Raw genomic sequence first — 25,089 nt, 5'->3', positions numbered from 1 at the left:
TTTGTATTCTGTACAGGGTTCCTTCTTTTGACTTATTTTGTGGAGTAACTACAATGTTGTTTTCTCTTATCATAGTCATTAAACTCTGTTGGCCTCATGGTGAAATCCCTGAGCGGTTAACTTCCTCTCCGGGAAGTGAGTCGGACACCTGTGTCTTTGTAATGGCTGGGTGTATTGATACACCATCCAAAGTGTAATAACTTCCCCATGCTCAATGGGCTATTCACTGTCTGTTTTTTATTACATTTCAACCCATCTACCGATAGGTGCCCTTCTTTGCGAGGCATTGGAAAACCGCCCTGGTCTTTGTGGTTGATTCTGTTGTTGAAATTCACTGCTCGTCTGAGGGACCTTACAGATAATTGTATGTGTGGGGTACAGAGATGAGGTCGTCTTTCGTAAATCATGTTAAACACTGTTATTAAACACAGAGTGAGTCCATGCAACTTATGTGACTTGTTAAGGACATTTAAACTCCTGAACTTATTTATGCTTGCCATAACAAAGGGGTTGAATACTTATTGACTCAAGACATTTCAGCTTTTCATTGTTAATTATACTGAATAAAAATATAAATGCAGCTTGCAAGATTTTGAAGATTTTGAGGAGTTACAGTTCATGTATAGAAATCAGTCAATTTTAAAAAATGATTTAGAAACTAATGTAGGAATTTCACGACTGGGAATACAGATATGCATCTGTTGGTCACAGATACCTTCGTAAAAAAAGGTAGGGGCGTGGATCAGAAAGCCAGTCAGTATCTGGTGTGACCATAATTTCCCTCAGGCAACGTGACACATCTTCTTTGCATAGAGTTGAGCAGGCTGTTGATTGTGGCCCTTGGAATGTTGTCCCACTCCTCATCAATGGCTGTGTGAAATTGCTGGATATTGTTGTGAGCTGGACCACCCTGTCATAAACTTCAATCCAGAGCATCCCAAACATGCTCAATGGGTGACATGTCTGTTTACTATGCAGGAAATGGAAGAACTGGGACATTTTCAGCTTCCATGAATTGTGTACAGATCCTTGTAAAATGGGGCAGTGCATTATCATGCTGAAACATGAGGTGATGGTGGTGGAAGAATAGCATGATAATGGGCCTCAGGATTTTGTCACAGTATTTCTGTGCATTCAAATTGCCATCGATAAAATGCAATTGGTGTTCATTGTTTGTAGCTTATGCCTGCCCATACCATAACCCGACCGCCACCATGTTCACAACGTTGACATCAGCAAACCACTTGCCCACACAACGCCATAGACCTGGTCTGTGTTTGTACGTACAGCCAAAATCTCCAAAAGGCATTGGGGGCAGCTTATGGTAGAGAAATTAACATTCAATTATCTGACAACAGCTCTGGTGGACATTCCTGCATGCCAATTGCATGATCCCTCAAAACTTGAGACATCTGTGGCATTGTGTTGTGACAACACATTTTAGTGACCATTTAATGTCCCCAGCACAATGATTGTGCTGTTTAATCAGCTACACACATAAGGTGGATGGATTATCTTGGCAAAGGAGAAATGCTCACTTACAGGGATGTAAACAAATGTGTGCACCAAATTTCAGAGAAATAAGCTTTTGTGGATATGGAAGATTTCTGGGATATTTTATTTCTGCTCATGAAACCAACACTTGTTGAGTTTATATTTTTGTTCATTGTACATGACCTGTAATACAATGAGCTCAAGGAGAAACACCGACACGAATGTAAAAATCACTATAGTCTGACAAAGATCCAATGAGTTTATTTCTTACAAGTTTTCAAACAGTCTCAATTTGCTCATCCGAGTTATTCCTTTCCCACACTTAAACAGCGTTTGACAGATAACAAATGTAGCATCATGTACATAATAATATACATATATCATACACATGCTGTAGTATTAGTTAATTTACAAATGATTGAGTCACCACAGACAATTACTGAGTGATTATTTATTACAATCAGACCTGGGTTCAAATATGCATTTGGATATCTGGTATTTAAAATAAATGTTTTCAGTGTATTTGAGAATGTTCAAATACAAGCCCCAAACAAGTACTTCTATTTGAATGGCTATTTGTAAAAACCAAGTAGTACGTGTATTTTCAAACACTTATTTTAAATACTATTTTCAAAAACCTGGGTTAAATGCATAGGAGTGTATTTGAGTATTTTAAAATACATGAAAATATTCAACTTGTCTTTTAAAATAAAATATATCTGAATACTTACTTGGACAATGTACAGTGGGAAAAAAAGTATTTTTGTCAGCCACCAATTGTGCAAGTTCTCCCACTTAAAAAGATGAGGCCTGTAATTTTCATCATAAGTACACTTACTCTATGACAGACAAAATGATTTTAAAAAAAATCCAGAAAATCACATTGTAGGATTTTTAATGAAAATTATGGTGGAAAATAAGCATCTCAATACTTTGTTATATACCCTTTGTTGGCAATGACAGAGGTCAAACGTTTTCTGTAAGTCTTCACAAGGTTTTCACACACTGTTGCTGGTATTTTGGCCCATTCCTCCATGCAGATCTCCTCTAGAGCAGTGATGTTTTGGGGCTGTTGCTGGGCAACACAGACTTTCAACTCCCTCCAAAGATTTTATATAGGGTTGAGATCTGGAGACTGGTTAGGCCACTCCAGGACCTTGAAATGCTTCTTACGAAACCACTCCTTCGTTACCCAGGCGGTGTGTTTGGGATCATTGTCATGCTGAAAGACCCAGCCATGTTTCATCTTCAATGCCCTTGCTGATGGAATGAGGTTTTCACTCAATCTTATGATACATGGCCCCATTCATTCTTTCCTTTACACAGATCAGTCGTCCTGGTCCCTTTGCAGAAAAACAGCCCCAAAGCATGATGTTTCCACCCCCATGCTTCACAGTAGGTATGGTGTTCTTTGGATGCAACTCAGCATTCTTTGTCCTCCAAACACAATGAGTCGAGTTTTAACCAAAAAGTTATATTTTGGTTTCATCTGACCATATGACATTCTCCCAATCTTCTTCTGGATCATCCAAATGCTCTCCAGCAAACTTCAGACGGGCCTGGACATGTACTGGCTTAAGCAGGGGGACACGTCTGGCACTGCAGGACCTGAGTCGCTGGCGGCGTAGTGTGTTACTGATGGTAGGCTTTGTTACTTTGGTCCCAGCTCTCTGCAGGTCATTCACTAGGTCCCCCCGTGGTTCTGGGATTTTTGCTCACCGTTCTTGTGATAATTTTGACCCCACGGGGTGAGATCTTGCGTGGAGCCCCAGATCGAGGGAGATTATCAGTGGTCTTGTATGTCTTCCATTTCCTAATAATTGATCCCACAGTTGATTTCTTCAAACCAAGCCGCTTACCTATTGCAGATTCAGTCTTCCCAGCCTGGTGCAGGTCTACAATTTTGTTTCTGGTGTCCTTTGACAGCTCTTTGGTCTTGGCAATAGTGGAGTTTGGAGTGTGACTGTTTGAGGTTGTGGACAGGTGTCTTTTAAACAGGTGCCATTAATACAGGTAACGAATGGAGGACAGAGGAGCCTCTTAAAGAAGAAGTTACAGGTCTGTGAGAGCCAGAAATCTTGCTTGTTTGTAGGTGACCAAATACTTATTTTCCACCATAATTTGCAAATAAATTCATAAACAAAATCATACAATGTGACTATCTGGATTTTTCTCTCTCTCATTTTGTCTGTCATAGTTGAAGTGTACCTATGATGAAAATTACAGGCCCCACTCATCTTTTTAAGTGGGAGAACTTGCACAATTGGTGGCTGACTAAATACTTTTTTCCCCACTGTAGGTGAATGTTGAGATATTTGAAATGGTATTTGAACCCAGGTCTGATTACAATGGAAACAAAGTGTACCTAATTGCACTTCATCCCAGCACGAACCAGAAGGGAATCAGGTGCCTGACTGAAATTAAAAATGTCTCAGACAAGGACATGTGAACAGGTGACTATGCAGGAGAAAAGGGAGGACTCTGTTCCAACATACATCAGGAGCTTGCCCCAAAACACATGAATGATTATTAAAAAGACAACTTGATAGTTGTAGTCAAAACTTTTCATTACTTCAGGTACAGAACGGCCTACACGAACTACGTGTGATACTTACACCATGTTAACCCTACTGTGCTCACAGAGTACAGTGCAGTTGGCAGTGCACTAAGTAAAACCTCAGTGTCATTGTGGAGTCTGTGCACAAAGTTCCTTAACAGATCACATTACCAAGGGGAAAATAACAGAATGGATACTTTGTCAGGACGATGTACATTACCTATAATACAATTTCATTTTTTCCTTACTTTTGGCTTTGAGCTCAAGGAGAAATAAACATTACACTAGTTAAAAATTCCTTTAGTCTGACAAAGAGCCAATGACATTATTTTTTATGAGTTTTCAAATGTATTCTCATGTTGCTCAACTGACTAAATCCTTTCCCACACGTGTGGCAGTAATGGGGCTTCTCCTCAGTATGAATAAACATGTGTCTTTTAAGGCCACCAGTTTCCGCAAAGCCCTTTGAACATAGGGAGCAGGTGAACGGGCGCTCGTTTGAGTGCCATCGCTTATGCGACGTGAGAGCGCATGACGTGCTGAAAGCCTTTCCACACGGTTTACAGCGGTAAGGTCGTTCCCCTGTGTGAAAACGCATGTGCACTAAGAGTTCCCCGGAAACAAAGAAAGCCTTCCCGCATACGCTACACAGGTATGGTCTATCTCCTTTGTGCATCCGGAGGTGTCTAACTAATGTGTGCTTTTGATTGAACTTCTTCCCACAGACTGAGCAGGAGTAAGGCCGCTCTCCGGTGTGGGTACGTATGTGTATTTTGAGGACAGCTGCACTAGTGTAACTCTTGCCACAGTGCTGGCAAATAGGCCTGTGCATCGGTTCTACGTCGTGACTTTTCTTGTGCAGTTGTAGATATCTCTCCGATTTGAATCTCTTCTCACACTGATTGCACCGGAACGGCTGCACATTGGTGTGAACACTTTGGTGTCGTTTCAGGTCAGTTGTGCATCTGAAACCCTTCCCACACTGTTTGCAGGTGTTGTTATTGATTCTCTTGGCTGACGAGCTCTTTACTAAGGAGCTCTTGGCTGAGGAGCTCTTGGCTGAGGAGCTCTTGGCTGAGGAGCTCTTGGCTGTTGGACTGGATGGCAGTGAGTTCTCAGCTCCTCCAGAGTCCAGGCTCCTGCTGTCCTCCTCTGTTAGATGTTCCTTCCTGATGTGCTGATGAAGGTCCACCATTTCCCTGTGGGAGAATGGGCACTGGGGGCAGGAGAAGACCTGGGAGTGCATGTCACTAGCCGGTTCTATAGGCAGAAAGCAGACATAGAACAATTCAGACACTTTTACATTACCTTCTATGACCCAGATCCTGGAGTGCTTGGTACCATGATCCGCGTTACAAAACATAATGCGAACAAAACAAAGCCTGACACAAATTAAATGGACCAGAACAGCATGTATTGTGATGCAGCAAATGCAATCACATTTCTGCCAGCTGTAAATGAGCTGGCACGCTGCCATCATGCTGAATGTACCTGATTTAGGGACAGGTATAATGTTGATTCAGCCAGACATTTTTTAAAGTACATTAGCTTATTATTTAGCAAGTTTCAGCATCTTCCAGTTAACGTCGCTCGCCAACCAACATCCCATTGAAATGAATGGTTCCGTTAGCAGTGGCAGCCATTGTTGGAAACAGCCTTCAGTGCAGTGCTCTCAAAAGCACGAAAACGTCCTTCTCCCGAACAATATACACAGCGCCTCTATATTTGATGGTTTTATAAGTAGGAACTGATATCAACCTCTAATTCATAAGTATAACATTTGACAGTGGTGTGAAGCAATTCCTGATTTTTCACCTGAATGTCAAGGAACGTATTTTTTTTTTTTTGCAAATAATATCTCTAGGTAATGTAACAAGTCAGGCTTTTACAAATCACTTAAAAATACATGGTGGAAATGGACTATCATTCTGAATCTCCTTACCATCCGAGTCCTCTTGTTCACTCAGAGGGGAGGTCCACTTTGCATCATCCTCATCCTTCAATCCCCTCTCAGTGTCTTCATTTCTCTCACTTCCATCATCCTCCAAGTTCTTTTCAAAATGCAACTCTCCTTCCTCTCTGTTGATTTTCCTCCCCTCTGTGCTCCCTTTCATGCCTTCATGTCCATCAAGGCTTGACTTCAGGCCATGAATTTGAGGAATTGACAATGTGGACAAGATGTTGTCTGCGACCTGGTTGGAGAATTCATCTGAAGGGAGAGAGAATTTATCTCAGGAAAGGAAACGGAAAAATGCAACTCCACTAATTTACAGAAGAGCACATGGCTAACATGGTTGATATCCTCTTCATAAGACTCACTTTTGCTCAAATGACCCAGATGTCTATGATGCTGCAGCAGTGTCTTCAGGTGCTCGGGGTCAGAGACAGAATGCCAGAACTCCTCCAGGTCAGAGGGGGCAAGGCTGAGACAAGATGCTGTCTGAAAGGATGAAAAGGAACATTAGGAAGGTTTCTGCAGCTGTCTCTCACAGAACATTCATATTCGGTGGCTGTTTTTGTTGTTGCCATGCATAAGCCGTAAAACAAAGGCTTTTACATGTTTCCACTACATGAGAGTGGCTATTTTCTGGAAGTTTGTTTTCACAAAGGCTTTTACAGCATTGTTTACTATCCAGCATCAACTTATTTTTGTTCTATAATATTTCATTTCATAATCATAGAGCACCTCATGGATGGTATATTTCAGTCATTTAGCAGACGTTCTTATCCAGAGTGACATACAGTTAGTGGGGGGGGGGGGGTTAGTTGGGATGCCAGGACAGAGAGGAGCTGCCCACCCGTAGGGGTGCGAGGGGCCAAGAGACCAGAGGTGGCAGAACAGAGTGCTTGGGTTGGGGTGTAGGGTTTCAGCACAGCCTGAAGGTAAGGAGGTGCAGTTCCCTTTGCCACTTCGTAGGCAAGCACCATGGTCTTCAATCAAAGAAGCACTCCTCTCCTGTCTCTACATTAATCATATAGGATTCAACTTTAGTTGACAAAAAGGACAGTCATGAACAAGAAACTCTGTTCCCAAAGACTGGATCTTATACAGTGCCATTACTAAAACAATGACACCCCTAAGCATGTGATACTGAAGAAATAACATGACAAGCCTGACCATCTAAAGATTTCATGCTATTAAGATATTGAGCCTGTACCTCTGTGAGGTCTGGAACAGGCAGCAGCTCCTCCAGTCGGGAGAGAAACTCCCACATCAGTATCTGCAGTGCTGTGTCATACCGAGGGCCATAACGTATTGGGAACACCACCTGAGAGAGAAAAATAAAACAAGCGTTGTTGAAACCAACACCTTGCTGGATTATTAATTTTGTATGGCCTTTCATCAGTTACAGTAAAATAAGCAACATTTCTCTACTGAGTTTTACATTGCTGGAACATGCTGTCCTATTGACTCTGAAAGTGACAACTATGATTCATTAGGATATTTCCCACCTGGAAGAAGTGCTTCTTCTCAGAAGGGTCTTCGAGCAGGGTTTTGACCAGCTCCACGAAGTTAGACTCTGAAGACTCCAACTCATTTCTACTCTGTGACTGGGCATGTAAAATGAATAATACAATCAGCTTCAAAAGAAAGACAATATAAGCTCCCTCTATTCAATAGCATCCAGACTACTTTAGACACTGAAAGTTACATACATCCTTGTGCACAGCATGTACTGAAGAAGTTTTGATTCTGTCCAAATTAAGTTGGATGGTCTGGGGGTCCGGTGGGTTTTCATTACGAAACAACTCTAAAACCATCTGAAAGTAGATTTTATGAGAATAATAGTCATTGGACTAAAGATCCTTTCTGAACATCCATGCCTCCACTCCTTCTCCACCTTCCCACTTCTCACCCTTGCTCTCAGACCCAGGATGAGTTGGGTCCTCTGCCTGGAGCTCAGCAGCTCTGGAACCATCTCTGTCACCAAAGTCACAAACTCCTCCAGCTTCCCATAGTGCATCACATTACGCTCTTGAGCCACTTGCCACATGAAAGCTGACATCAGTCGTAGAGGTGGAACCAGGAGACGGAAAGATGATAAAGGGAACAGTGGACCTACAGGAAAATAAAAAAAGGAGCCAGTATGGAAACATAAGGATCGTGTCTGTAGCCAACTACACACCTCTAATATTGGCTTACCTGCCTGGTCTGAAAACAAGGGAGTCTGATCCAGGTTGTCATTAGGACTCTCAACTCTGTCTGCTGAGATCTATAGAAACCAACAAAAACAAGAGGTAGTTATTGCACATCTCTAAAATATTAACAGTACGGCTAGCATGTTGCAAACAATAAAACAGTACGTTCTCATTTTATGACTAAATTAATCAGTCACTGTCTTATGTTCTTATTAAAGCCGGATTGCCATAAACAGTTGACTCGGTGTTTTCATTTTTGAAAAATAAAATGTTACATTAATCTCCGCTATCTCGTATTGATGTATGTGCGTCCTCTGGTGCTGGTGTTGATATTGCACTTATTTGAACTGCGAACCCAGTGCCAAAAATAGTGGTTCCTTCAGTCGAACTATTAGATAATCTTCTTTGATAATACCGATAATTACCGGTCTATAAGTCTATGGTATTACACACATAACTAGTCATGCTAGCAGTATCTAGCTGGCTGTGAATAACACAGGTCTGGCAACTAGGTAAGTGACTGTAACCACACATTTTCTGTATCTTCGCTAACTAGCTACCTCGGGAAAGTTTGGATTGGTTTGCCGATGTTTTATAAAAATGGTGAGCCAACTCAGGCTTCCAGGCCTCGGTACACCCTCTGGCATGTCCTTAGACCTTTTCAGTGCTCTCACATGACGGTCCCTTGCAAGTCTCCATTTCTTCCTGCAAGTATCTGGATCGGAGTTTAAATATGTAGCAATTTCGCGCCAACTGTGTTCGAGAGCCTCTTTGTCGAAATGTAAACGCATTGAGGTATCATACAAGTGTGTATGCTCTTTGACAGCTTTTACGAGACGTTCTTCAAACGATTCAGCCATTTTCCCCAAATTCACAAGCTGGTTAGCTATCTAGCTAGCTAGATGAGAAGCAAAATAACCGAACATATAAACGACGACCGTGAATATGACGTTTTAGGCCAAAAACGTTCACTTCCGGTATCAACATAATTTAACAGCAGTTGGCATGCAATATGTTCCATTAACGGACATAACTGGACTATAATATAAATGAATTATACTTTACTACAAAATTTAAATAAAATAAAAATATATACAGTCCCAGTCAAAAGTTTGGACACGCCTACTCATTCAAGGGTTTCTCTTAATTTGGACTATTTTCTACATTGTAGAATAATAGTGAAGACATCAAAACTATGAAATGACACATATGGAATCATGTCGTAAACAAAAAAAGTGTTAAACAAATATCAAAATATATTTAAGAATTTTGATTCTTCAAAGTAGCCACCCTTTGCCTTGACAGCTTTGCACACTCTTGGCATTCGCTCAACCAGCTTCACCTGGAATGCTTTTCCAACAGTCTTGAAGGAGTTCCCACATATTCTGAACACTTGTTGGCTGGTTTTCCTACACTCTGCGGTCCAACTCATCCCAAACCATCTCAATTGGGTTGAGGTCGGGTGATTGTGGAGGCCAGGTCATCTGATGCAACATTCAATCACTCTCCTTCTTGTTCTAATAGCCTTTACACAGCCTGGAGGTGGGTTTGGGTCATTGTCCTGTTGAAAAACAAATAATAGTCCCACTAAGCGCCAACCAGATGGGATGGCGTAACACTGCAGAATGTTGTGGTAGCCATGCTGGTTAAGTGCGCCTTCAATTCTCAATAAATCACAGACTGTCACCAGCAAAGCATCACCACACCTCCTCCTCCATGATTCATGGTGGGAACCACACATGCGGAGATCATCCGTTCACCTACTCTGCGTAATGATGGACAGTCATTTCTCTTTGCTTATTTGAGCTGTTCTTGCCATAATATGGACTTGGTCTTTTACCAAATAGGTCTATGTTCTGTATACCAGCACTACCTTGTCACAACAACTGACTGGCTCAAACACATTAAGAAAGAAAGAAATTCCACAAATGAACTTTTAACAAGGCACGCCTGTTAATTGAAATGCATTCCAAGTGACTACCTCATGAAGCTGGTTGAGAGAATGCCAAGAGTATGCAAAACTGTCATCAAGGCAAAGGGTGGCTACTTTAAAGAATCTCAAATATAACACGTTTTCATTTGTTTAACACCTTTTTGGTTACCACATGATTCCATATCTGTTACTTCATTGTTTTGTAGCCTTCACTATTATTATACAATGTAGAACATTTGAAAAATAAAGAAAAACCCCGGAATGAGCAGGTGTGTCCAAACTTTTGACGGGTACTGTAATATATATATATATATATATATATATACACACACTACCGTTCAAAAGTTTGGGGTCACATAGAAAGATCCTTGTTCTTGAAAGAAAAGCCATTAATTTGGACCATTAAAATAACATCAAATTGATCAGAAATACAGTGTTGACATTGTTAAAGTGGGTAAATGACTATTGTAGCTGGAAACGGCAGATTTTTTTATGGAATATCTACATAGGCCCATTTTCAGCAATCATCACTCTTGTGTTCCAATGGCATGTTGTGTTAGCTAATCCAAGTTTATCATTTTAAAAGGCTAATTGATCATTAGAAAACCCTTTTGCAATTATGTTAGCACAGCTGAAAACTGTTCTTCTGATTAAAGAAGCAATAAAACTGTTATTCTTTAAACTGGTTGAGTATCTGGAGTATCAGGCTCAAAATGACCAGAAACAAATAAATGTCTTTTGAAACTTGTCAGTCTATTCTTGTTCTGAGAAATGAAGGCTATTCCATGTGAGAAAATGCCAAGAAACTGAAGATCTCAAACAACACTGTGTACTACTCCCTTCACAGAACTGCGCAAACGGTCTCTAACCAGAATAGAAAGAAAGGGAGGCCGCTATTTCACGTGTATGCACACCTTTAGGAAGAGCGTGTGAGTATCCCTGGAAGTGTACACAAGCATATTGATACAACTATCCAGTGGCACTACGCTATCTTGAATGTTCAAATGTCTAACAATGAAAGTTAAAATAAAGACTCATTCATACAAATATCTGCCTTCACATACACATTTTTCCAGGGTAAGTGCTATCTGGGATACTTGGGACATCCCTACCCCCTACATAACCCTAACCTTGACCCTTACCTTACCCCATTGAAGTTTACATTTAAAATGGTTAACGTCAGATTTGGGACATCCCAAGGATCCTGGATTGTGTGGACCATTTCTCCAGGCCAGAGTTTTCAACAACGGACACATCAAAGTTACAAAAAAAACAAGATTGTGGTTGAGTCCATATTTAAATGAAAAACAACCAAGAACTTAAAAAAGGCTTTGAGAGTCAAACAGAGTTTGAAAATGAACATCCATGAAGAAATGTTGAGTTCGAACAAGACAACTATCTGAACTATGGCCTATGAGTTTTAGTTATGGATTCTCAAATTAAACCGCCTCCCACATAGACACGGATGAGGTTTCTCTCCAGTATGAATAAGCATGTCATGTAAGGGCGCTTTTGAGATGAAGTGTTTCTCACAATTAGAGCAGGGGAATGGGAGCTCGCCTGTGTGAGTCCTTCGTTGCAACATGAGCATCCAAGGCATTCTGAACATCTTCCCACAAAGTTGACAGCTGTGGGGGCATTTACCCGTGTGTGTTCATGAGTGTACCAACAAGGCCCTTGAGGAATAAAATGTATTTCCACAAACGCTACATACAGTAAGCATGATTTCTCTCCTGTATGCATCCTGAAGTGGTGTGTTAGTAATTGCTGTTGGATAAATCTCCTCCCACATATAGAACAGGTGAATGGTCTCTCCCCAGTATGAGTAAGTATATGGGAAGCTAAAAGGTCCCAGATGTCATAAACTCCCTGCCAAAATGTGCGCAAAGATATGGTCTTTCTCCTGTGTGGACACATTGGTGCAGTATTAAAGTACCCTTTGATTTTTGAATTTCTTCTCACACTGGTCACAATGAAACAGCTTTTCCTCTGTGTGAACATGTTTACGTTCTATCATGTGCCCTTCAGTGGAACACTGTTTGCAGATGTACTTCTTCGTCGTCTTGGCTGAGGAGTTCTTTAGTGTTTCATTGGATGGCAGTGAGTTCTCAGCTCCTCCAGAGTTCAGAGCAACTCAATATTAGGAACGGGTCCTTCATGTTTTATACACTCAGTGTAAGTGAATTTGTCCCAATACTTTGGTCCCCTAAATGGGGGTACTATGTACAAAACATGCTGTAATGTCTAAAAGGCTCACCCGATATGGATGTACAGTTGAAGTTGGAAGTTTACATACACTTAGGTTGGAGTCATTAAAACTAGTTTTTCAACCACTCCACAAATTTCTTGTTAACAAACTATAGTTTTGGCAAGTCAGTTAGGATATCTACTTCGCGCATGACACAAGTCATTTTTCCAAAAATTGTTTACAGACAGATTATTTCTATTATAACTCACTGTATCACAATTCCAGTGGGTCAGAAGTTTACATACACTAAGTTGACTGTGCCTTTAAAAATCTTGTAAAATTCCAGAAAATTGTGTCATGGCTTTAGAAGCTTCTGATAGGCTAATTGACATAATGAGAGTCAATTGGAGGTGTACCTTTGGATGTATTTCACAGCCTACCTTCAAACTCAGTGCCTCTTTGCTTGACCTCATGTGAAAATCAAAAGAAATCAGCCAAGACTTCAGAATTGTCTGTTGTTGAGACCTCCACAAGTCTGATTCATCCTTGGGAGCAATTTCCAAACGCCCGAAGGTACCACGTTCATCTGTACAAACAATAGTACGCAAGTATAAACACCATGGGACCACACAGCCGTCATACCACTCAGGAAAGAGACGTGTTCTGTCTCCTAGAGATTAATGTACTTTGGTGTGAAAAGTGCAAATCAATCCCAGAACAACAGCAAAGAACCGTGTGAAGATGCTGGAAGATACAGGTACAAAAGTATCTATTTCCACAGTAAAACGAGTCTTATAATCGACATAACCTGAAAGGCCGCTCAGCAAGGAAGAAGCCACTGCTCCAAAACCGCCATAGAAAAAAGACAGACTACGGTTTGCAACTGCACATGGGGACAAAGATTGTACTTTTTGGAGAAATGTCCTCTGGTCTGATGAAACAAAAATAGAACTGTTTGGCAATAATTACCATTGGAGGAAAAAGGGGAAGGCTTGCAAGCCGAAGAACACCATCCCAATCATGAAGCACGGGGGTGGCAGCAATCATGTTGTGGTGGTGCTTTGCTGCAGGAGGGACTGGTGCACTTCACAAAATAGATGGCTTCATGAGGAAGGAAAATTATGTGGATATATTGAAGCAGAAATCAGTCAGGAAGTTAAAGCTTGGTCGCAAATGGGTCTTACAAATGGACAATGACCGCAAGCATACTTCCAAAGTTGTGGCAAAATGGCATAAGGACAACAAAGTCAAGCTATTGGAGTGGTCATCACAAAGCCCTGACCTCAATCCAATAGAAAATGTGCAGGCAGAACTGAAAAAGCTTGTGCAAGCAAGGAGGCCTACACACTTTATTCAGTTAAACCAGCTCTGTCAGGAGGAATGGGACAAAATTCACCCAACTTATTGTGGGAAGCTTGTAGAAGGCTACCTACAATAGAAATAGAACTATATACACAATAACAACTGTAGCAGAGATGAATTAATAAGTGTCCATTGGGGTGGAGGCAGAGTAAAGACTGTAGAGGGGAAAGGGGGAATGACCATAGGGGAGCAGCAGGCAGACTAAATTACCATTGAGGGGGTGTTGGGACCAAGTGAAATAAAAACAATAACAATTATAATTAAAAGGTAATAATATACATATTAACAACTGTAACAGTGATGAATGTATACTGATCAAAAATATAAACACAACATGTAAAGTGTTGGTCCCATGTTTCATGAGCTGAGATAAAATAACCCAGAAATGTTCAAAAAGTCAAAAAATGCACAAAAAGCTTATTTCTCTCAAATTTTGTGCACAAATTTGTTTACATCCCGTTAGAGCATTTATCCTTTGCCAAGATAATCCATCCACATGACAGGTGTGGCATATCACGAAGCTGATTAAACAGCATGATCATTACACGTTGTTTAATCTTGTGCTGGGGACAATAAAAGCCCACTCTAAAATGTGCAGTTTTGTCACACAACAAAATGCCACAGATGTCTCATGTTTTGAGGGAGCGCACAATTGGCTGCAGACTGCAGAAATTGCCAACAAAGCTGTTGCCTGTTCATTTCTCTACCATAAGCCACCTCCAACATTGATTTAGAGAATTTGGCAGTACATTAAACTGGCCTCAGAACAACAGATCACGTGTAACCACGCCAGTCCAGAACCTCCACATCTGGCTTCTTCACCCGTGAGATCATCTGAGACCAATCACCCGGTCAGCTGATGAAACTGAGGAGTATTTATGTCTGTAATAAAGCCCTTTTGTGGGGGAAAATGAATTCTGATTGGCTGGGCCTGGCTCCCCAGTGGGTGGGTCTTTGCCCTCCGAGGCCCACCCATGGCTACGCCCCTGCCCAGTCATGTGAAAACTATAGACTACGGCATATTGAATTTATTTCAATTTGCCTGAAATATATGAAATCGTTGCATGTTGCACATATATTTTTGGTCAGTATAATTGGGATGGGGGCAGAGTAAAAGTAATTTGAGGGGGTGGGGGTGAAATATCCACAGGAGGAGCAGCAGGTAAGTTAAGGGACCATTGGAGGGGTGGGGAGAAATGCTCATAAGGGGGGGGGGCTGACCATTTCAGACAAAGGGGACACAAACTAAGAAGTCAATGACAACAGAAGTTGATCATGAAAATGTGACGAGAACAATCTTCTGTCCAAATCCCTGGCCTTCAAGATCCAGGGGCTTATGAGGAACTAAGTTCTGAATCTCACCCCACATTGGTCACTTTTACATCCTCCCAACCCTCAACATTTCCACCTCTCTCACCCTTGCTCTCAGTCCTAGAATGAGTTGGGTCCTCTGCCTGGAGCTTAACAGCTCTGGAACCATCTCTGTCACCAAAGTCACAAATTCCTCCAGCTTCCCATACTGCATCACATTACGCTGCTCAGCCACGTGCCACATGGATGCTGACATCAAGTGTATTGGTGGAACCAGGAGACACAAGGAGGATAGAGGGAGATTGAGACCTGTCATGAAAACGAAAGTGAGGAATTTGTTAACATAACTTACAACCATCAAATTAATACGGACCCCTGCAACTAGACAGCCATTTTATGAGACTCCTGTTTCCACGAATCCAGGACGAAGACCATATAGCCAAGCTAAGGTTGGTCAGAAATTCTCTGTGCTACCCCACAACAGTACCTATCCTGTAACTCCCAGTAATAGATATCAAAAATCTTTGGTTGAATTACATTATCTGGTTTAACAATCTGTAGCTAAGTTGAACTAAGCTCATGAGGCATGTATAAGTTATATTGTTCAAGAAGAAATGGGCATACAGACAATTAATTTAAAATGACTGAAAATGAAGGGTGATTCCGCAGTAACAGAATTACTGTACTACACAGAAATGTGTAATTATGGATATTAATGTCATTCTCCTTTTACAAGTTTAGACATCACAGCGCAGCACTGGAGAGCGCAGTACAATACAGCACACCATAGTAGAATAGAGTTCAATACAGTGCAGTATAGGAGAGTATATTTCAGTACAGTACAATATACTGTACTCGGTATTGTACTGTGCTCTACTCACAGTACTGTACTCAGTATTGTACTGTGCTCTACACACTACTGCTTTACTCACAGTACTGTACTGTACTGTACTCAGTATTGTACTGCTTTACTCACAGTACTGTACTCAGTATTGTATTGTGCTCTACTTACTATACTGCTTTACTCACAGTACTGTACTGTACTCAGTATTGTACTGCTTTACTCACAGTACTGTACTCAGTATTGTATTGTGCTATACTTACTATACTGCTTTACTCACAGTACTGTATTGTACTGTACTCAGTATTGTACTGCTTTACTCACAGTACTGTACTCAGTATTGTACTGTGCTCTACACACTGTACTACTTTACTCACAGTACTGTATTGTACTGTGCTCTACACACTGTACTGTGCTATCCATTTGTTTCAATCCAGTACATCTGTGGACGTTAACATCAAGGCCAGGGTGGACTGACCAAATATCAACTACTTTTCAATGTCCATGGACATCCAGTGTTTGTCGGTGCTCAGTGGTTGAGGATGCTTGTTACAGTAAATAGAAAAAGAGGGGGCTCATGGGTAGGTGTCAGTAAGAGCTGGGAGAGGTCACATTAACTGGAGTGAGAAAAGGAGAGGTGTTGTCCAGAGTCATGACTGTTCTAAGACAAAAAAAAATACATATCTGAACATAACTGTACGCCAGTGGGAGGTCAGTAGCAGGTGACCAACTGTGCTTTGTGACTATTATGATTTCCCATTGTAGCCAATTCAGTTGCAGTAATTCTGTTGCTGATTTTGGGGTAATTGCACTACTAATTTGGTGATAGAATTACAAGTTTTAATCACTTAATAATTAATTAAACATTTTTTATCAGTAAAATCACTATAACTTATTGGTAAGTCTACCATTACTTGTTACTTGGGGCGGCAGCGTAGCCTAGTGGTTAGAGCGTTGGACTAGCAACCAGAAGGTTGCTTAGAGCGTTGGACTAGCAACCAGAAGGTTGCTGACAAGGTACAAATCTGTCGTTCTGCCCCTGAACAGGCAGTTAACCCACTGTTCCCAGGCCGTCATTGAAAATAAGAATATGTTCTTAACTGACTTGCCTGGTAAGGTAAAAAGGTAAAATAAATAAATAAATAAAACTTCAGGGAACTTTCATTATTCTCCTCACGAGGGAGAGAAATGAGAAAATATGTGGGTTTTTGGTAACAGAATTACAAGGGAATATTTCTTAAACTTACAGAAGGTAAATAATTTATTCAAAACTAAATATAAAAGTGTTGATATTAGCTGACAGGGTTCTTTACGTCAACATTATTGTGTTTTGATGTATTTCTAATACTTTCCTGGTAGGCTAGATATTTACCAAGACACCTTTTCTAAGACCCCATCAGTTTATCCAGAAATCAAAGCCTTTACTTATGACTCATTTTGAAGATAGAAGATGGTTGAAAAATGTATCTATCATGACTTAATTACCTCAAAATATAGACTCTTAACTTTCATTTGACACTCAAATTGATATGTACCTTCATGTTGGTGCCCATGGGTCCATTTCGATGGAAATGCCCTGAAGGAATCGCAGACGTTTTATGTCGCAACACTTTCATACAGGTGTTGACTCCACTATGGGTTTTTACCCAGTTAGTGCACGCCTTGCTGCTAGTTACTAGCTATGTGAATTTAAGCAAATAATGTTTTACATACTGCCCACATTTTCCTCCTCTAATCTTGAACAGAAATACATTTTGGGTGAAGCATTTTTAGGAAAACGTTACTTATAAACGCCAGAGACAAACCTTTTGAATCCATATCGCAAGCAAAACAAGCTGCTAATGCTGCTACGACGGTATGTTAACGTTAGGTAGCTAGCTTGGAGGCTTGAAACGTTTTCAACGTCCATGGACATCCAGTGTTGGTCAGTGCTCAGTGGTTGAGGATGCTTCTTATAGTAAATGGAAAAAGAGTGGGTAGGTGTGAGTAATGTTTGTTGTGACCACAAATCATGAGTCTTCAAAAAATTTTATTTTATTTTATTTCACATTTATTTAACCAGGTAGGCAAGTTGAGAACAAGTTCTCATTTACAATTGCGACCTGGCCAAGATAAAGCAAAGCAGTTCGACAGATACAACGACACAGAGTTACACATGGAGTAAAACAAACATACAGTCAATAATACAGTATAAACAAGTCTATATACAATGTGAGCAAATGAGGTGAGAAGGGAGGTAAAGGCAAAAAAGGCCATGGTGGCAAAGTAAATACAATATAGCAAGTAAAACACTGGAATGGTAGTTTTGCAATGGAAGAATGTGCAAAGTAGACATAAAAATAATGGGGTGCAAAGGAGCAAAATAAATAAATAAATAAAATACAGTTGGGAAAGAGGTAGTTGTTTGGGCTAAATTATAGGTGGGCTATGTACAGGTGCAGTAATCTGTAAGATGCTCTGACAGTTGGTGCTTAAAGCTAGTGAGGGAGATAAGTGTTTCCAGTTTCAGAGATTTTTGCAGTTTGTTCCAGTCACTGGCAGCAGAGAACTGGAAGGAGAGGCGGCCAAAGAAAGAATTGGTTTTGGGGGTGACCAGAGAGATATACCTGCTGGAGCGAGTGCTACAGGTGGGAGATGCTATGGTGACCAGCGAGCTGAGATAAGGGGGGACTTTACCTAGCAGGGTCTTGTAGATGACATGGAGCCAGTGGGTTTGGCGACGAGTATGAAGCGAGGGCCAGCCAACGAGAGCGTACAGGTCGCAATGGTGGGTAGTATATGGGGCTTTGGTGACAAAACGGATTGCACTGTGATAGACTGCATCCAATTTGTTGAGTAGGGTATTGGAGGCTATTTTGTAAATGACATCGCCAAAGTCGAGGATTGGTAGGATGGTCAGTTTTACAAGGGTATGTTTGGCAGCATGAGTGAAGGATGCTTTGTTGCGAAATTGGAAGCCAATTCTAGATTTAACTTTGGATTGGAGATGTTTGATATGGGTCTGGGAGGAGAGTTTACAGTCTAACCAGACACCTAAGTATTTGTAGTTGTCCACGTATTCTAAGTCAGAGCCGTCCAGAGTAGTGATGTTGGACAAGCGGGTAGGTGCAGGTAGCGATCGGTTGAAGAGCATGGATTTAGTTTTACTTGTATTTAAGAGCAATTGGAGGCCACGGAAGGAGAGTTTTATGGCATTGAAGCTTGCCTGGAGGGTTGTTAACACAGTGTCCAAAGAAGGGCCGGAAGTATACAGAATGGTGTCGTCTGCGTAGAGGTGGATCAGGGACTCACCAGCAGCAAGAGCGACCTCATTGATGTATACAGAGAAGAGAGTCGGTCCAAGAATTGAACCCTGTGGCACCCCCATAGAGACTGCCAGAGGTCCGGACAGCAGACCCTCCGATTTGACACACTGAACTCTATCAGAGAAGTAGTTGGTGAACCAGGCGAGGCAATCATTTGAGAAACCAAAGCTGTCGAGTCTGCCGATGAGGATGTGGTGGTTGACAGAATCGAAAGCCTTGGCCAGATCAATGAATACGGCTGCACAGTAATGTTTCTTATCGATGGCGGTTAAGATATCGTTTAGGACCTTGAGCGTGGCTGAGGTGCACCCATGACCAGCTCTGAAACCAGATTGCATAGCAGAGAAGGTATGGTTAGATTCGAAATGGTCGGTAATCTGTTTGTTGACTTGGCTTTCGAAGACCTTAGAAAGGCATGGTAGGATAGATATAGGTCTGTAGCAGTTTGGGTCAAGAGTGTCCCCCCCTTTGAAGAGGGGGATGACCGCAGCTGCTTTCCAATCTTTGGGAATCTCAGACGACACGAAAGAGAGGTTGAACAGGCTAGTAATAGGGGTGGCAACAATTTCGGCAGATAATTTGAGAAAGAAAGGGTCCAGATTGTCTAGCCCGGCTGATTTGTAGGGGTCCAGATTTTTCAGCTCTTTCAGAACATCAGCAGAATGGATTTGGGAGAAGGAGAAATGGGGAAGGCTTGGGCGAGTTGCTGTTGGGTGTGCAGTGCTGTTGACTGGGGTAGGAGTAGCCAGGTGGAAAGCATGGCCAGCCGTAGAAAAATGCTTATTGAAATTCTCAATTATGGTGGATTTATCAGTGGTGACAGTGTTTCCTATCTTCAGTGCAGTGGGCAGCTGGGAGGAGGTGTTCTTATTCTCCATGGACTTTACAGTGTCCCAGAACTTTTTTGAGTTAGTGTTGCAGGAAGCAGATTTCTGCTTGAAAAAGCTAGCCTTGGCTTTTCTAACTGCCTGTGTATAACGGTTTCTAGCTTCCCTGAATAGCTGCATATCACGGGGGCTGTTCGATGCTAATGCAGAACGCCATAGGATGTTTTTGTGTTGGTTAAGGGCAGTCAGGTCTGGGGAGAAACAAGGGCTATATCTGTTCCTGGTTCTAAATTTCTTGAATGGGGCATGTTTATTTAAGATGGTTAGGAAGGCATTTAAAAAAAATATCCAGGCATCCTCTACTGACGGGATGAGATCAATATCCTTCCAGGATACCCCGGCCAGGTCGCTTAGAAAGGCCTGCTCGCTGAAGTGTTTCAGGGAGCGTTTTACAGTGATGAGTGGAGGTCGTTTGACCGCTGACCCATTACGGATGCAGGCAATGAGGCAGTGATCGCTGAGATCTTGGTTGAAGACAGCAGAGGTGTATTTAGAGGGGAAGTTGGTTAGGATGATATCTATGAGGGTGCCCGTGTTTAAGGCTTTGGGGGGGGTACCTGGTAGGTTCATTGATAATTTGAGTGAGATTGAGAATTGAAAATAAAGGTCTCCCGTGTTGAACCTAATTTCAAAGATTTTTTTTATAACTGAGACAGACCACACCCTGTCGTTTCCAATGGGAACAAATTAGTCATAGTGGGCAGAACAAGCAAGGAGATGAGGCAGAGCCAATCACGAACTAGCGAGATCCTATTGGCGCGTTCTAGCAAAGTTACATATTTCCGTTAGGGAACGCCTTCTCTGTGAAATGCGTATTTAATAACTAATTTCGGTATTGTCACTCCTAAACAACGCACGTTTTAGAAATGGAGTAAAGTCTACAAATCTTGGTCCACTCTGTTCGTAACATATTATAGTTTTTGAAACTGAAAGTTGTAAATGAGATCAAATGTTTTTGTCGATGAGAAAATGTGCAGAATTCGGGCCAAAATCCATCTCGTTCCATCTTCTCCCCCTTACGGTCACCGGGCTTCTTCTAACTCCCATATTTGGTAGTGGAAACGCCAAGCGGATGCTTCACATTTATACACCCGGTGAAATATCTGTCTCATTGTTCTAGCTGTGGCAAGAGCAAGACAGCTATAGACGGACGTTACGTAAATATCATCGTACCAAGAGCTCCAATCGCAGACATGACGACACAAGAATACCAAGGCCACTTGCACTTTCCCTTCAATTAAAGTGTTTGAGGTGAATGTGAAAAAAGCTCGATGTGGAGATGACCAAATTCATCGTTTCATCTAAAGATACAACTTTTGGTCAATAGGTAGCCGAATTCGCAATCGTTCATTTTCTGTTCTCTCCCCTGACAAAAACGGAACGTTAGCGCCCCCTGATGGAGAATGTTGTTAGATCTAAGTTTGGACAGAGACAGGTCTCAGTAATGTTTGCAACAGACTTCATGATCTACCATGGTTGATATGTGATTAAAACTAATCTATGCTCAGATTTAGCAAATACTATGAATATGAGTATGCTATTCTGATCAGATCCATTCATAAACAATATCTGTATGACATGTATAACTGCTACCGTATGACTAGTAGCTCTAGTTACTTAACTACTTTATACTTGTTTGGTTCATAAATCTGCATTGTATCATATTACTTCAGTGTTTTCTCCACATCTTTTAAACTATCTAACTTCTACATTCCTGTTTAGAGGGCATTTCCAGTTTACTTTATTTTGATGTGTACTTTGCTGAAGATAATCTCTTACTGTAGTTGTATTTGATGTAGTTACTTAGTTGATGATATGTTCTGTTTGTTCCAGGTAACAGTGCCCCCACCCTCACCGTCCTGCCCCCCTCTAGTGAGGAGCTGTCCAGTACAACAACAGCCACACTGACGTGTCTGGCCAACAAGGGCTTCCCCTTTTGCTGTGAAGCCCAGCAGAAATCCCAGACTCCAGTCACCAATACCCTGAGGAGGGCTGACTGTTCTGGGTAGGACCCCTCAGTCACACACCCCTGTGGAGAGTTCCTCTGCTTTGACACCCCTGCTGATTCCTCTGATTTTACTCTGTTCTGAGTTCAGATGTTCTCTGTCTTATTGATCACTGATATGTAGACTAAGTGGGCTTTTCTTGAGTTCATGTGTCATTCCTCTCTGTAGACTGAGGTTGTATCTATCAGGTATGAAGAGAAGACCCAGATGCAGACCACATTGAATAAACAATAGTTCAATGTTCCAACAGGGGCAGGCAGTAGACAGGTCAATGCAGGCAGGGGTCAGAAAACCAGAGGTCAGCAACGGTACCGGATATCAGGCAGACTCAGGGTCTGGGTAAGGCAGAGGCAGGCGGGCTCAGAGTCAGGACAGGCAAGAAAAGAGAGACTAGAAAAAGCATGAGCTGAGACACAAAACACTGGTTGACTCAAACAAACAAGATGAACTAGCAACAGACCAACAGACACAGGTATAAATACACAGGGGATAATGGGGAAGAAGGGCGACACCTGCAGGGGTGTGGAGACAATCACAAAGACAGGTGAAACAGATCAGGATGTGACAGTATCAGTGTGAGATGTGATGTGTTCTGTTTTATTACTATTAGATACTACAGGAATGTTTGCTTTGATGTTTTGATTAATCAATGAAAATAAAGGTTTCCCTTTGGAACAAATATTTTTCTTGTCTTTTTCAAAAATGAGACTTTTGATCAATATCTTGGACTCACCAATGTGACCACTCCTGTATTTATCTAAAAAGTTGTCAAAATAATATTACAAGTATCACATCTTCAAGATAGAGTCTTCTCTCACTCCAACCCCCTGGTGAGAGTGCTGCTCTATTCTGGGACAAGCAGAACCACCCAGCCCTGTCTATGTAAATCTCAGTTTCACTCCCACAGCTACCAGTCTAGCAGTTGACCACTATCTGAAATACCCTGGACTGGACCAGATGAGGTAGTGGACTGGTTGTAACCTTTATGGTGGACTCAGGGAGGAAGACATAAATGATATGCCACCATGCAATTAATGACAGATACAATTGTTATTATACTTTATGTAGATACTGTATATATGTAACAGTATCACTTTAGACCATTACCTTGCCCATACCCGGGTGCAAACAAGGGACCCTCTGCACACATCAACAACAGTCACCCACAAAGCATCGTTACCCATCGCTCCACAAAAGCCACAGCCCTTGCAGAGCAAGGGGAACCACTACTTCAAGGTCTCAGAGCAAGTGACGTCACCGATTGAAAAGCTATTTAGCGCGCACCACCGCTAACTAGCTAGCTATTTCACATCCGTTACATATAGCTCCTCCCACCAGTAGTGTAGTGATGGTTGAGCCCAGCATCATGTCTCATTCACAGATCTAACAGTCACTAACCCGCTCATTAAAATAGTTAATATAATGTTAGAAGATCCCATCCATTTAAATCAGACATTTGGTTGAGGTTCATATGAGGACTTGTTTTGGGGCCTGAAGTGAATGTAACTTTGAACTAATGTTGAGGTCATAACAACCTTTGTTTTACTTCTGGAGATCTTGATTTGCAAATGGACAGGTATTGTGTTTCAAAACATCAAATAACTTTTATAGGTCATGATAACAAATACTATAAGTCATAACCATGATGATGATGAGGGTCATGTGATCTGAATGTGTCATGCCCTGATCTGTTTCACCTGTCCCTGTGATTGTCTCCACCCCTCCAGGTGTTGCTTATTTCCCCCAGTGTATTTATCCCTGTGTTTCCTGTCTCTCTATGCCAGGTTGTCTTGTATGTTTAGTCAAGTCAACCAGCGTGTTTTTCTCTGTACTCCTTTTCTATTATCTTTTGCCAGTCTTCCTGGTTTTGACCACTGCCTGACTCTGGACTACTTTCCCGCCTGCCTGATCATCCTGCCTGCCCTGCCCTTGAATCTGCCTGCCCTTCAGTACCTATTGGACTCTGAACTGGTTTTGACCTTTTGCATGTACACAACCATTCTCTTGCCTACCCCTTTTTGGACTAATAAACATTGTAAGACTCCAACCATCTGCCTCTTGTGTCTACATCTGGGTCTCGCCTTGATAGAATGATTGCTATCTAACCATATTGTCATGCCACAGTTGACCGCATCTACTGATCAGTGTTCCATGTCACTGTTTCTTCCCCTCATCACCTGCAGTAGGTCCCAGCTGTATCAGTACAGTCACTGTGCAGTCTGACTGAGGGAGGTTTTAGTACGACTCTGTATCACTGTGTGAACACTGGACCACTGTGGAAACTCTGACAGTAGTAATCTCCTGCATCTTCAGCCTGGACTCCACTGATGGTCAGAGTGAAGTCACTCCCAGATCCACTGCCACTGAATCTAGATGGAGTCCCAGAGAAGAGGGTGCTTCCATAGTAGACCAGTAGTTTAGGAGTTTCTCCAGGTTTCTGTTGATACCAGGCTAAACATGGTTTACCTGAACTCCAACAATCAGGATACACATCACTGCTGGCTTTACAGTTCATAGAGACTGGCTGTCCGGCAAGAACAGTTTTCACTGTAGGTGTCTGAGTCACTGTGATTTGTCCTCTAGATTCTGCAACAGAGAACAAATATCACCAAGTATTAATAAAACATTCTTAAGTTAACAATCTTTAAGTTCACTCATTGACTTTTCATTATACAAACATGGAACTTCATTTTCTTTACCCTTGAAGCAGAAAGCAAGTGTCCAGATAAAAATGGTGATAAAAGTCATCGTTGTTGTGGGTTCTGTTGTCATGAAGGACAGCTCTCAGTCATGAAGTGTTCAACTCACAGGGATATAAACACTCCCAGACTACTGAAGCATGTGCTGTTGATGCAGAGCATCATCACTATGCAAATCATCTTCTGGTCTTCTCCACATCACCATTAGTCAGTAAATTTAGACTACTAAGGATGCATCAGATTAGAACTGAGATTCCATTACAATTTGATCTTGCGCCAACAATTGTCACCAAATAATCATAGAGGTCCATATTAATATGTAAATATGTTAAGTGAATAAAAGTGTATGAATAGAATGGATATTGT

At 41.6% G+C, this 25,089-nt stretch overlaps 1 protein-coding gene and 1 gene segment (V, D, J or C); both read right to left on the bottom strand.

The window, feature by feature from the left end:
* Positions 1 to 4,040: 4,040 nt before the first annotated feature.
* Positions 4,041 to 9,131, bottom strand: LOC123995597 (zinc finger protein 2-like). 4 transcript variants are annotated; one of them, XM_046299224.1, is made up of 9 exons: positions 8,752 to 9,131; positions 8,196 to 8,265; positions 7,909 to 8,111; positions 7,709 to 7,813; positions 7,505 to 7,603; positions 7,210 to 7,320; positions 6,371 to 6,491; positions 5,994 to 6,260; positions 4,041 to 5,311 (listed from the first exon to the last, which is right to left on the bottom strand). In XM_046299224.1, the coding sequence occupies exons 1-9, from the start codon at positions 9,049 to 9,051 to the stop codon at positions 4,377 to 4,379; spliced, it is 2,211 nt and encodes a 736-aa protein (XP_046155180.1). In that variant the 5' UTR covers positions 9,052 to 9,131; the 3' UTR covers positions 4,041 to 4,376. The 4 variants fall into 4 exon arrangements, with proteins under 4 accessions (XP_046155180.1, XP_046155182.1, XP_046155179.1 ...); XM_046299226.1 differs by having other exon boundaries at positions 8,866 to 9,131; XM_046299223.1 differs by having other exon boundaries at positions 7,909 to 8,265.
* Positions 9,132 to 24,058: 14,927 nt separating this feature from the next.
* On the bottom strand, positions 24,059 to 24,829 carry LOC123994400. The segment is given in 2 exon segments: positions 24,059 to 24,610; positions 24,724 to 24,829. Coding segments are annotated over 2 exon segments (408 nt in total).
* Positions 24,830 to 25,089: the final 260 nt, after the last annotated feature.

Source organism: Oncorhynchus gorbuscha, linkage group LG14 (assembly GCF_021184085.1).
Source record: "Oncorhynchus gorbuscha isolate QuinsamMale2020 ecotype Even-year linkage group LG14, OgorEven_v1.0, whole genome shotgun sequence".
NCBI lineage: Eukaryota > Metazoa > Chordata > Actinopteri > Salmoniformes > Salmonidae > Oncorhynchus > Oncorhynchus gorbuscha.
The sequence above is the reverse complement of the archived record's forward strand: the minus strand, read 5'-3'. Positions and strand labels throughout refer to the sequence as shown.